Consider the following 13,149-nt stretch of genomic DNA (forward strand, 5'->3'; position numbering starts at 1 on the left):
GTTCAATTTCAAATTTCGCGGTTCCCAAACTGAGCCAAAATGGCTGCTATTCGCATTACTTTAGTAATCTAGGGACTTTAAGCACGCACGCTAACTATGCGCCATCTATTGAATGTTCTCCAAACGTATTGTATTTGTACTCGATTGCTCCCGTCACCCGTGGCCGTTTAGGTTTCACTTCTTAAGTTTGTTTGTTCTTTACACTCGTAGGTTCTGGGGCGTTTATTTACAAATGAATCTGAGGCATCTAAAGTCATTGCTCTGCTTTTTTGTGATTATGTAACTGAATGCAGACAAAATCGTGCCGTGCCGATTCCCCTTTAATCATATATATAAGTATATATGCCTTTAATGCGCCGCGCATGTGTCACAACGGCTCATACAAAAGTCGGCCACTGTAGTTCACAAAGTTATATATACAGCTCTGTGCTGTAGTTGGAGTAATTTTTCCACGCGCAAGTCCTATCTACTTCTTTTCTATTAAATTTATTAGGAGAAATTGAATATATGTGATAGCAGCACCAGATTTAAATATTAAATCTGTGACAGCAGTAACACCAGTATTACCAACCTAGTGCAGTGTTGAAATGGAAATGTCTAAACTTTTAAAGCTAACTTCATTTACGTGTTGTTTTCTGTCCATGAGGCATTAAAATATATCGTTGGAAACCAAAAATTCAATAATGATGCGATGGTGATCCAATATTATACTGATAGGCAGTAGTAGTCATGGAAGAAACTGAAAATTCCGTGGAATTTGAGGGCACTGACATTGACAATAATATTGTACCACAAGAAGATTTTGAAGAGGATATCAGTTTGGAAAGTGAGGACATTACTGCTAGTGGAGGTGAAGATTTTAATAGTCAAAGAGGCAGAGGTCGAGCAAATTTTAGGTAATGTTTTTAGATTTCAATTCTGATTTATTTTCCAATTTTCAATGTTGCCCGTTTCATCATTACACATTTGGTTGTTGCGTTAACGATGTTGTGCAGTAATTGTGATATCTGCTTGAACTCCGCTTTTGTTCTTGCACTAAATATAAGGAAGCATTTTATCAGCTGATTATTGTCAAACTGTTACCACAATTTGTTACGGGAAATGTGAAATCTATGCACAACAGGATATAAGGTTTCTGATGTAGAGGTGGTATAAGCATACGAAGAATTGAAACTATTTGTTGAAGTAACCTAAAAACTTAACGAATTACGTTTGAGAGTGACGAGTACAATGGTCCGTCGCAGTATTGCCATGGAAACGATTGTAACCATAGCACTTTTCATCAATGTTGTTTACTGTTGTTTTTGTTTTGTAAATTTCATGTAGATTGTTGAGAAAGCTGCTTCACTTTGACATTGTTGGAATAATTTAAGGTTTGTATCTTGCAAATTGTGGTTTTCTGTAAGGTTTGAGATTTTGAGAAACAACTTCTCCTTAAACAGTAGACAAAATGAATCTATCTTATGGTAATTTAGGGGCAGAGGACAACCACGAAATTGGCCAGGTCCGCCACCTGGTCCACGAGGAGAAGGACCACCACCTAGATTTCGCGGACGAGGATTCGGTCCAGGGGGACCACCACCATTTCGAGGAGGTAGAGGAGGACCGCCGCTTCCAATGTTCGGAAGAGGGGGACCTCCCCCACGCAATGGTCCACCTGGTGGATTTAACGGTCCACCGAACTTCAATGGACCCAATTGGGGTGGTCCTATGGGACCACCGGGAGGTGTTAATGGGCCGCCGAATATGATGGGGCCACCGGGAGGACCTCCTTTTGGACCTCCAGGGATGATGGGAGGACCACCAAATATGGGAAATGGACCACCACCAATGATGGGGGGCCAATTCGGACCGCCTGGGTCTATGCCTACTTCCCCAAATATGGTATGTAATTATACTAAGCATAGTGTAAATTGTAAAGAATAGAACAGTGAGACAAGCTCTAAAACCTTCATACCTCTCATTTTTGGAATTTTGCAAAAAGTAGAAAAATGCAGAAAATCGTCAATACGTAGAATACTGCGTTGAATATGTAGAAAATCCCTTTTCAAATTTTAACCTTTTCATTTTGATTTATCAGGGCCATGCAACGGGTCTATTTTAAAATTCGACGTGACTTTGCAAAATTAAGATTGTAAACCCACCAGGTTTACTCGAACCAAGTAACGGATCAAGTCTTTAAACTGAACAGTCTTAAAGTTGTTGATTTTTGTGATCAAATCAAGGGCAAATCTTCAACGAGAGTTGTGTAAATTATTTGTGATCGTAAATGACACAAGAACGATTAACAAATGTAGTTATAGCATACCTAGCCATAGAAAAAGATTTAGTAAACAATATACGTGGGTTCAACATTTGCTTTTGCGTACAATAGGGAATATGCATGTGGTTTAAATTTACTTGATTCTTTCTCCAGCAAATATTTATTGTCCTGACATTATACTTAAACCATTAGTTTCTTATTTAATTTGTTTTTAATTGCTAAAAATGTTAATTCAAAAATGCAAAATAAGCGAACGAAATTCAAATTTGCGAAACGCTTCACTATTGGACGAATGAAAGTGACGTCAAATGCCACGCGATCGCATTTATTGTGTCAATATTCATAAGTACTTATAATAGTGCAGTCAAATTACAGTTTGGGCAGATTGAGCTGAGTGTTGTCATTTCACTCAACGAAATCAAGTGTCTTGTATGTGAAAAGATCCGCTGAATCCGAAAACCATAGTCCCCCTAGCCGAAAACTCCCGGAATATATTGTTATGTATAAACAAAAAACGAAGAAAAAATGGCAAGATGTCGTTTCTTTTCGCATTTGACTTCAATTATCTCGTTAACTATTACTCTAAGGGAAAAAATGAAGAGAAATGAATTGGTTTAGAACTGAATTTTATATAAGATACAGTGGGTATGATTATGAAACGTTCATTTTCAAATGTTATTGTTTTTTAGGGTTTTTTATGGAAAAATATAAAAAAGCAATCCCGAAGATGATCAATTGGTTATTACTAAGTAAAATTCATCCGATTTTTTTGAAATTCCGTATTTGGTCACTTCTTTTGATAACAAAATAATATGACAATCCCAATCACCGTAGATTTGATAGTTATTGCATAATTAAATAAACAAATTTACAAAACGATACTTGGTCTTTTAAACTGGGTGACTCCCAGAGCGTTCTACATTTGTTTACAGATGGTGGAATCCTAAGACAGCCATTTCCAAAAATTGTCCCGATGATTCTTGCAAATTGATGGACTGTGGAATTTTTTTTAGTTAACTAACAAATTGAAAAACTCCCGAAATATAACAAGGAAGGTAACTCTATAATAGGCCCTTGGCGTTCTGATTAATAAAAATCATACATTTTGGTAAAATAGAAGCATAAAAAGCTCACCCTTTAAAGAATCGTTCGATGCGACCCGATTTGCAAAATCATTTTTTGTTGTGTCGAAAACAAGTCCGAAGTCAAAAGCTGATTTCTCGTGAACTCGGATTTGGACGTATTTTTTTAATGTAGGTCTTTCCGAGAGCTTTCCATTCGCCTACTATAGATTTACATTTCTTTGGAAATTATTCCATTTGTTAACTAAGAAAATTCATCGGATTTTGAAACAAAATTGCATAGTTCGTCGATTTGCAAGAATCAACGACACAATTGTTGAAAAAGGTTGTTTTAGGGTTCACTAACTGTAAAAAAATTGAGAATGCTCTGGGAGTCGTCCTTTTGGAACTGCAAAATACACTATTCGGGAATATTTCTAATAGTGTTTTTGCACTTTTGTACATGAGAGACCTATAAAATCGTTTTTCAGGTTTTCCATGGTCTGAATAGCTATTACAACTGAAAATCTGTTTAAATAACTCAACACTAAAAGTAAACAAATACTGGTCGTGGCTTGTGACGTCATCGAAGGCCCGCTGAAAATGTGGCGGCGTTTAAACACATCGAATAAAGTCAACGTTTTAAATATTATTTTACAAGTTAAATTGAATTGTTCTAACAGTGTTTACTCTTTTTACTATGTTAGAACGATGTAAAAAAGCGATTAAAACAATAAAAACATTACATGCATATTCCCTATTATACTCCATACATTTTTTGTAAAATGTTTATTTAGTGTTAATGAAACATAAATATTATCTTTGTGTTTGTGTTAATGTATTGCTTTTTAAATTATGCATTGGTTAACTTGACCCCCTATTTAAACGCCCCGCGAACATTTATTTGGAAAAATGTTTTAAGCCATAGTTTTTTCTGGCAGCCATTTTTAAAATGGCAGTTTGGCGAAAAACAGGATTTGCAGAAAGTTTAATTGCCAAGTTATTTTTTAAGATATCAAAATAATTCAAAGTCCCATGTGTTCAGCATTAAATGATCTAAAACTCTCATTATTTTAATTTCCCTATCATGCAAGCAGCTGTTCCTGAGAATTAAGAAGTTTGGTCGATTTTTGGGACTGCAATAAACAGGTTATAATAGTAACTGAATTGTCATTTTGAATTTCATTATTTACATTATCTTTTAGTTTATCCAATCAAAACGAAACATATGAAATTCTTTACCATAACATTTATGTTTAATTAAATATAATGTTAATCAGGCCAGCATTTTCAAATTGTCTACACAGAATCAGCAGATGCACTGTAAATAGTAAAATTCTGCTTGATCCTGGAGATCCTGTATTTATTTATTCAATTATAATGATGATCTGGATGCTAGTGGAAAATCAATTATGATTCAAGGTTATTCAAAAGTAAGTTTCTAGTTTGAAAAGGTCCTTGTGATGCTAATTTTTGAGTCTTTCTTTTGTGTCATGAACTGCATTGTAAAGAGCATTCAGTGGCATATCTCGTTTGTTTGGTCCAAAACTATCAGTTTCCCTTTTTCACCGTAAGGTCGTCTCATTACACTTCTTTACACTATGACCAAAGATAAAAGCAGTGTTAATAAAAACATTTTTTCTTTCACAGAACATTGACGTAAACAGTGAAATATGGGTTGAAACAAAGACAGGGGAAGGAAAGTCGTACTACTATAACGCTCGAACTCGAGAAACAACATGGACCAAACCTGAGGGTCCCAACTTAAAAGTCATTTCCCAGGATCAAGTGGAGGCAATGGCCCAAGCTGCGGTCACGACATCAACAACACCGCAAGGAACATCCACCGCCGCCCAAGCTGCTCTAGCACAGGCAAATGTTACTAACAAAACAGAAGGTTCAACTTTGTTAACATTACTTATAACATTGTTAATTACTGTTATTCTCAGAACCGGATGAATCCAAGTCAGACACTGCAAAGGTAAATCAAATGGGATCGGGCATAAATACTACACCTAACGGCCCTATGCAACCATCAGGTTTAATGCAAGGACCTCCACCAGGAATGGCTCCATTTGGTGGACCACCTGGACCTGGACAATTCGGCGGGCCTCCTTTTGGAATGCCTCCTCCTGGTTTTCAGGGAAATTGGGGTCCTGGACCACCTCCGTGGGCAACCGGACCTCCGGGCCCGGCACCGTGGGGAATGCCACCCGGGTTGATACCAGGAATGCAACCTCCCATAAATCCGATTGAAGAGGCGGCGGTTATGGCAAAGGTGGATCCAGAAATTGTCGCGAAGGCCTCCGAGTGGACAGAGCACAAGGCACCCGACGGGCGGTTTTACTACTACAATGCTAAAAAAGGCGAATCAGTGTGGGAGAAACCACAACCACTTAAAGACTTAGAAAGTGAGTTAATTTTCGGCTCTATTTTATATGTGTAATAAACTCAAATCATTTTAGCTGCCAAGTTAGCGGCGGCTCAAGGCATTTCGACGAGGCAGGACACCGAAATCGTAGGACCTCCCATTGAAATTCCAGGTAAGCAACTGCAAAACCCAGTTATTGCGACAAATGGCGGCGAGATAGTACCACCGAATGTGGTAATTGCGGTAGTGGAGGACGACGCCGAAAAGCAGAAGAAAAAGGAGGAGGATGCAAAACGTAAGAAAGAGGAGGAAGAAAAAATGAAAGAGCAAAAAGCGCAAGACAAATCCAGACCTATATCAAGCACACCTGTTCCGGGAACTCCATGGTAAGTACTTTAAAAAATGTTAATAAGTACAATAAGGGCTGCTCCATTGCCTGAAATGCTCCGTAACTCTAAAACATGCATCTTTTATATGAATAATTTTTAATAGCTCATAGGCAAGACATTTGCTTCAATATGGTGTGAGCTATGCTCCCGCTTTTTTTGTGTAATGGATAAAGTGTAATCATTGAAGTAAATAATCGGGAAGTTAATTGGTTAGTTGATTTCGACTTATTTGCTTATTCAATTATTAATATTTTCAAACGTGACTAATAAACTCGCTAATAACTAATCCACTAAAAAGTTCACTCTTAATCTCAAATTCAAAAACTAAATCTACACAAATAGTCCTGGGAATAGAGGGTTTTAACTTGCAAAATGAGAAGTAGTTCCAATATATTTTGCATGTCATAGACAGTCATCTGGTGGTTAAGAATCTAAGTTTTCGACCTCCCACCCCTTGTGCGTCCTCCGTACCACCCCCAAAACCCCTGAAATTTGGTTGGTTTCTTAGTTTTTCAATCACGTCTTTTTAATGGTTCACTTTAGAAAAAAATATTGTTATCAGAAATTGTAGACCATAAAATTCTAGAGAACTTTGATATACACTACTTTTTTGTGAAATGTTTATTAAAAAAGATATAGAGCTTGAGAGTTGGTTATATTTTGAAGAATTCTGAAATTTCTATGTAGATGTTTTAACCAAATTTTATACTTTATCTCTATAATTAAGAGTTTTATGAGAAAATATCTTGAACTTATCGTGGTATAAACCCTCCTACCCTGCACCCTTGCCAAAGGGGATGCATAATAATTCAACTTTCAACCCTTGCTAATGGGGTATTTGAATCACTGTGAGATTGTAGCGCTTTCTAATATACTTTTGAAATTAAAAACTTGTCTCACTTCAGTTCAGTTTCACCCCCCCCCCGCGCGGTAAAAATGGATATTTAAACGCTCTTGTAAAGTTAGTCAGAGAGTACAACGCTTATTACATATGTGTTCTATTCCTCTTTAAATATCTATTCCTACCACGGATATGGGGGGATGGGGGATGAAGGATTTTAAGGATGAAGCTGAACTGAAGTGAGATAATTTTTTTGTTTCAAACGTATATTAGAAAGCCCTACAATCTCACAGTGATTCAAATATCCCCACTAGCAAGGGTTGAAAGTTGAATTATTATGCATCCCCTTTGGTAAGGGTGCAGCGTAGGGGATTTATACCACGATAACTTCAAGATATTTTCTCATAAAACTCTTAATTATAGAGATAAAGTATAAAATTTGGTTAAAACATCTACATAGAAATTTCAGACTTCTTAAAAATATAAGCAACTCTGAAGCTCTATACCGTTTTTAATAAACATTTCACAAAAAAGTAGTGTATATGAAAGTTGTGTAGAATTTTATAGTCTACAATTTCTGATAACAATATTTTTTTGTAAAATGAATCTATAAAAAGATATGATTGAAAAACTAAAAAACCAACCAAATTTCTTTGGTTTTAAGAGTGGTACGGGGGAAGCACAAGGGGTGGGAGGTCGAAAACTTGGATTTATAACCACCAGATATTCTTTCATGACATGCAAAAAAAATTGGAACTACTTCTCGTTTTGCAGGAAATGGTCCATTTTCAGTCTCTATTTCCTGGACTAAAAAACAAAACAACATATTAATTAATTTTATTTATACTTTCTTTTACTGAAATTTCGAAATTGGTTTAAGTAACAGAGATTGAACTACCTTTTCTTAATTTAGGTGCGTAGTGTGGACCGGCGATGGACGAGTATTTTTTTATAACCCATCATCAAGAACTTCAGTATGGGAAAGACCGGACGACCTTATACGACGATCAGATGTTGATAAAATGGTGAGCAATCCCCCTGATTCTTTACAGTCCCAGAAAGATGCAACGGGAAAGGTTACACTCAAAAAGAGATCTGCATCGGAAGATAGTGATAGTGATCGAGAAGATCCATCAAAAAAACTAAAAGTTGAAAATCCACCTGTTGCTAGTAAGTTGTTACGAAAATGTCCTTTTTCTATCACATTGTGCGTAGAAATAGTTCCAGATATCGAAGTTACCCCACCACAAGCGAAAAAAATTGACATTGGTAAGGAGGCTGCCATTGAAGCCGAAGTGCGAGCTGCAAAGGAGCGCGCAATAATTCCGCTAGAACAGCGCATTAAATCCTTCAAAGAAATGTTGACCGAAAAGGAGGTGTCCGCATTTAGCACCTGGGAAAAGGAGCTGCATAAAATTGTTTTTGATCCACGTTATCTTTTGCTAACTTCGAAGGAAAGAAAACAGGTTTTTGAAAGATACGTAAAGGAAAGGGCAGAAGAAGAACGTAGAGAAAAAAGAAACAAGTTACGAGAACGCAAAGATGCGTTTAGGAAATTGCTCAGTGATAGTCATCTACACGGAAAGTAAGTACTGTATTATATTTCGTTCCAAGAAACTGAGTAACTAAAATGTATAATTTTTAGATCGTCATTTAGTGATTTTGCACAGAAGTATGCAAAAGACGAACGATTTAAAGGCGTTGAAAAAATGAGGGAACGCGAAAGCCTTTTTAATGAGTATTTAATTGAAGTAAGGAGGAAGGAAAAGGAAGAGAAGTCGCAACGACGCGAGCAGGTAAGAAGTACAATAGTGCTAACGAATCGTTATACAAGATGGTATAAAAAATGGTTCAATTTTTTGTATCGCTTGTTGTATATTGTTACAGAACTAGTCAATGCATTCAAAATATGTAATTGCAAATTTGTATGTATTTGAATGTAATGGCCATTGTATAAATTTTAATTTACTACACCGTACATAATATTTCAGGGTTTTCAGCGTTAGGTATGTAATGAGAATTTTGATAGAATCAATTTATCTTATAATTTTGTTTGTAGAAAGTTGTTCTTCATGTCTTGATTATCTTCAGTTTACTGTCAATAATTTTACGTCAATGCGAGACTACTCTTACAACTTTCTACTCAGATATTGTATATAATGTGTTGTTTCTTTATCCTACAAGTAAGCAAAGTTTACTAACTTTTGCGTCAATGTTGTGGTCCATTTAAAGGAAAATGGGTGTAGTAAACTTTGTTTGCAATAAATTTTGATAAATTAATTAAGAATTGAATGAAGAAAACTCGTAATAATTTGAAGACATTCTGAGTACACTTTTGATATTGAAAAGTTCTAAATAAGTAGTTTCTTATTTAGCACAGTTTCCTACTGGAGATGTGTGGTGGTGCGGTCCGGAGTTACGATCCTGTCTCTGGATTTGTCTTCTTCGTGAGGTCGGGCCGATCTTGGATCACTCGGTGCATTCTTCGTTCCTAATGGCTGCCGGTACTTGTTTTGTTTTGACGGTACTTAAATTACAAATTAGTTGTACCTAATTAAAAAGATTTATTCGAGTCAAGAAGTGAAGTTGAGTTGATAATTCAAATTTCTTTTAATAATTTATTGCTGCTTCAATTGAACACATTGCTACAAAATGAGGAATGTAGTTATAGTTTTAGCATTGATAAATTTTTACCTTTTAAGATGTAACTTGTAACGATTATTTTTGAATTTTCAGCAACTGTTTGTTTACCATTGGAGAATCAGCGAGAACAGAATTTTTTTGAAGAGTTATGAATACAATTTTTTCTAACTTATCACGAATTTTTACAGTGCTTTGTCTAGCTTACGTTAATGCAAGGCACCATTTTTTTTTAGGGTTAAGCATTTAAACTAACATGTGAAAATTGCATTGGACGCATTTGTAATAAAATCAGGAAAGAGGGTTTATGGCTCCCTGTACACTCCACCAAAGATTATATTTAAAGAAGAAAAATAGGAAACTAGAATGTCAAAAAAACTACCCAATTTTTTATGATTAGTTCATCTATGAACCGTAGGGAGCGCTACTGTCAAACAAACAACAAAATTTAAATTACATAGGTAAAATAAAACATCAGTTTATTTTTTGCTATTTGCGACATTTTCAATTCACTACATGTGAAATTAGATCACTCACTAGTAGGCGGAGGACACTTTGTAACCCAAAGGCCTAATCTTCAAATGAGTACAATGCGATCAAATATGAGTTGCTGTCGAGTCACCTTTGGAATTTTTGTTTACATGCGAATTCGTGTTTAACTTGAACTTCCAAAGGCAACTCGCATGCAACTCATTTTTGATCGCCCGTTATAACTTTTGTTTGAAAATTTATTTTAAAAAACTGTTCGACAATTTTGTTCCTTAACTCATCAAGTATGTACACATCAAATTTTTAAATCGTACGTCGTCCGTTTACGACGGAAAAGTTGGTTGAAGTTGAACATTTACGTTTCCGTTGGTCCGTTTTTAACAAGAGTGAGGTTATGTTTGGTATGTTAACAGCGTTCGCCTATTCGTTCTTCACAGTAATAATCAGATAGCAATGTGTTCTTACTTTCGTACCATTTTCACATACTAAAAATCACGGAGGGTACAGTACAAAATAAAGTATAGGTTATGGTTATACTTGCAAATGTACAATGTGGACGGATTGCTATGAACCTTAACAAAATGTACTATCCGTTTGACGGATCAACGCAACGGATGAACGGAGAGCTATGAACCCACCTTAAGAGATAGAAAGTTACCTAAATGGAAAAAGTTGTTATGCTGATTAATTGTCCCATTCAAAATTATTTGTATTTGTATTTTTTTTCTGCATCAAGTGACGACAAATTCAATATGGTGTCTATAAGAAAGTTGATGTGACTTACTTCAAACCCACAAATCATAAAAATGTGATTTTCGACCATCAGAAAGCTGAGAAAAAATCAGGGTAGGCTAAAATTATTTTTTGATATCTTTGGTAAATAAATTACCGTCAGCGCATTCTCGAAAATGACTGATTTGTAGATCTATAAAAAACTGAATGGGAAAATTAATCACTTATAATTGCACAAGAGGTTTGTATTTGACCGAGTAAATTTTGGTTGTTTAGGAAATGAAAATCTGTTGCTTAGCAATTAGACAAGAAAATCTGTCAATTAATAAAAATGCGACACCGAAGAGAATTACTCATCCAATCCCACACCATTTGGAACATTCATAAACCAAAGCGCTTAAGTACAAAGATTTAGATTAATTTTATGGATAATTATTATAAGTGAAGACGTTAGAACAAAGTGTATTTCATAATGTTATTAATTATTTTCATTTCAGTTATCTAATTATTAATTACACTATTTCAGATTTAATGACACTTCGCTTTCAGCGTTCCTGCTACAGCCCCATTTATAATTTTATTTTTTAAATTTAAGTCATCGTGTGTCGCCATCTATTATTGACTTAATCTTGTGACTTCCAGGTAAAGAAAGACTTCTTTCTTATGCTGAGGGAACATTCCGACATAGACCGGCATGCTCGTTGGTCTGACGTTAAGAAGAAAGTGGACTCGGATTCAAGATACAAGTCAGTCGAGTCAAGTGGCCAAAGGGAAGATTGGTTTAGGGAGTATTGCAAAATTTTAAAGGAGGAGAAGAAGAAGGCCAAAGAAAAGGATCGCGAACATAAAAAGGAAAAGGATAAAGAAAAGCATAAGAAGAAGGATAAAGATAAAGATCCTGACAAACATTCAAAAGATAAAAGTAAGCAAGAACACAAACTTGAAAAAAGCAAAAGGGACTTGGAAGAACCTGAAGATATTCCAATGAAAGACGCTGAGGTTTGTTTTTTGGTTTTCTGCTAATGTTTCTTAAATATATTTTAGGAGATGGAAACAGATGTCCCACCAGGTGACGACGATCGTGCAAAAGAATTAAAAGAAAAGCAAGCTCGAGCAGAAGCAAGTATGAGAGAACGCGAAAAAGAAGTGCAACGGACATTAGCCACTCATATGCGAGATCGAGACAAGGAAAGAGAACAGCACAAACGAGATGAGGCCATCCAGGTGAAAAACCTTGTAAAAATTGTAAATAATAATTATGTGTCTTTTTTGCAGCATTTTAATGCGTTATTGTCCGATTTAGTAAGAAACTCAGATTTGGGGTGGCGTGAAGTTAAGCGATTATTAAGAAAGGATCATCGTTGGGATTTAGCAGATTCGTTATCCCGTGAAGAAAAAGAAAAACTATTCAATGAGCATATTGAACATTTAATAAGGAAAAAACGGGAAAAATTCCGAGAATTATTGGATGAAACTGGAGATGTAACTTTGACAAGTACGTGGAAGGAAATCAAAAAGATGATTAAAGAAGATCCCAGGTATACTAAATTTGCGTCTAGCGATAGGGTAAGTTTGAGTTGCTATTGAAACCAATTGTGTTAAGTTGACATCTTTTAGTGCGAAAGGGAGTTTAAAGATTATCTGAAGGACAAAATGATAACTGCAAAAGGGGAGTTTAAGGAATTACTTCAGGTTTTTTTTCTTTCTATAATTGACAATATAATATTTTACTTTTTTGTAGGAAACCAAATTGATAACTCATAAATCCTTAACCACTTTAAGGGAAAATGAAAACCATATGCAAGAAATAGAAGATATTTTAAAAAATGATCGTCGCTATTTAGTTTTGGATCACATTCCAGAAGAAAGAACACAATTGATACTAAATTATTTAGAAGAATTAGACAGAAGAGGCCCCCCTCCACCCCCTACAGCTAGCGAACCATCACGTAGATCGGTAAAGTAGGCATAGTATTTTCACAAAATGGCATTTTCGTCTTGTTTGATAGTTTTTAATTTAGACAAAGTAAGTATAATGACATTGCCATAGTAAATATGGAAACTAGGACGAATGATTGTATGCGTATATTGATTAATTGAACAAAAAAAAACAAGTTTATTTAATTGTAATTTTGCTAATTGAATTTTATTTACTAATATTGTGTAAAAATAAATGAACAATGAATTAGTATACTTTGGGTTTCATTTTTTTGCAGTTTATTAATTTAGCAAAATTATTCCCACATTCGCCCAGACAGTTACTTTACTCTTCCCCAATATGTAACCTATCTTTTATTTATTCTCTTATCTCAAGTTTCCATCTTTGTATCTTTAATAGAGCTCAAAAGTAACCTGACTTTCCC

At 35.4% G+C, this 13,149-nt stretch overlaps 1 protein-coding gene across 1 annotated transcript; it reads left to right on the forward strand.

Annotated features, from left to right (window-relative positions):
- The first annotated feature begins 581 nt into the window (after window positions 1-581).
- Window positions 582-12,947, forward strand: LOC116163072 (transcription elongation regulator 1). Its single transcript, XM_031476918.1, has 12 exons — window positions 582-896; window positions 1,476-1,884; window positions 4,975-5,221; window positions 5,274-5,735; window positions 5,790-6,081; window positions 7,839-8,510; window positions 8,571-8,721; window positions 11,429-11,785; window positions 11,831-12,010; window positions 12,062-12,352; window positions 12,404-12,478; window positions 12,528-12,947. The coding sequence occupies exons 1-12, from the start codon at window positions 730-732 to the stop codon at window positions 12,750-12,752; spliced, it is 3,528 nt and encodes a 1,175-aa protein (XP_031332778.1). The 5' UTR covers window positions 582-729; the 3' UTR covers window positions 12,753-12,947.
- The last annotated feature ends 202 nt before the right edge of the window (window positions 12,948-13,149 follow it).

The sequence above is a fragment of the Photinus pyralis genome, unplaced genomic scaffold, assembly GCF_008802855.1.
Source record: "Photinus pyralis isolate 1611_PpyrPB1 unplaced genomic scaffold, Ppyr1.3 Ppyr1.4_LG2, whole genome shotgun sequence".
NCBI lineage: Eukaryota > Metazoa > Arthropoda > Insecta > Coleoptera > Lampyridae > Photinus > Photinus pyralis.

What these genes read in the sequence shown, in the direction of transcription:
- LOC116163072 (XM_031476918.1), top strand. Translation starts at nt 730, where the DNA reads ATGGAAGAAACTGAAAATTCCGTGGAATTTGAGGGCACTGACATTGAC. An exon ending in CCTGTTCCGGGAACTCCATG is followed by an intron (nt 6,082 to 7,838) that starts GTAAGTACTTTA and finishes TTCTTAATTTAG; the next exon opens with GTGCGTAGTGTGGACCGGCG. An exon ending in AACGAGATGAGGCCATCCAG is followed by an intron (nt 12,011 to 12,061) that starts GTGAAAAACCTT and finishes TCTTTTTTGCAG; the next exon opens with CATTTTAATGCGTTATTGTC.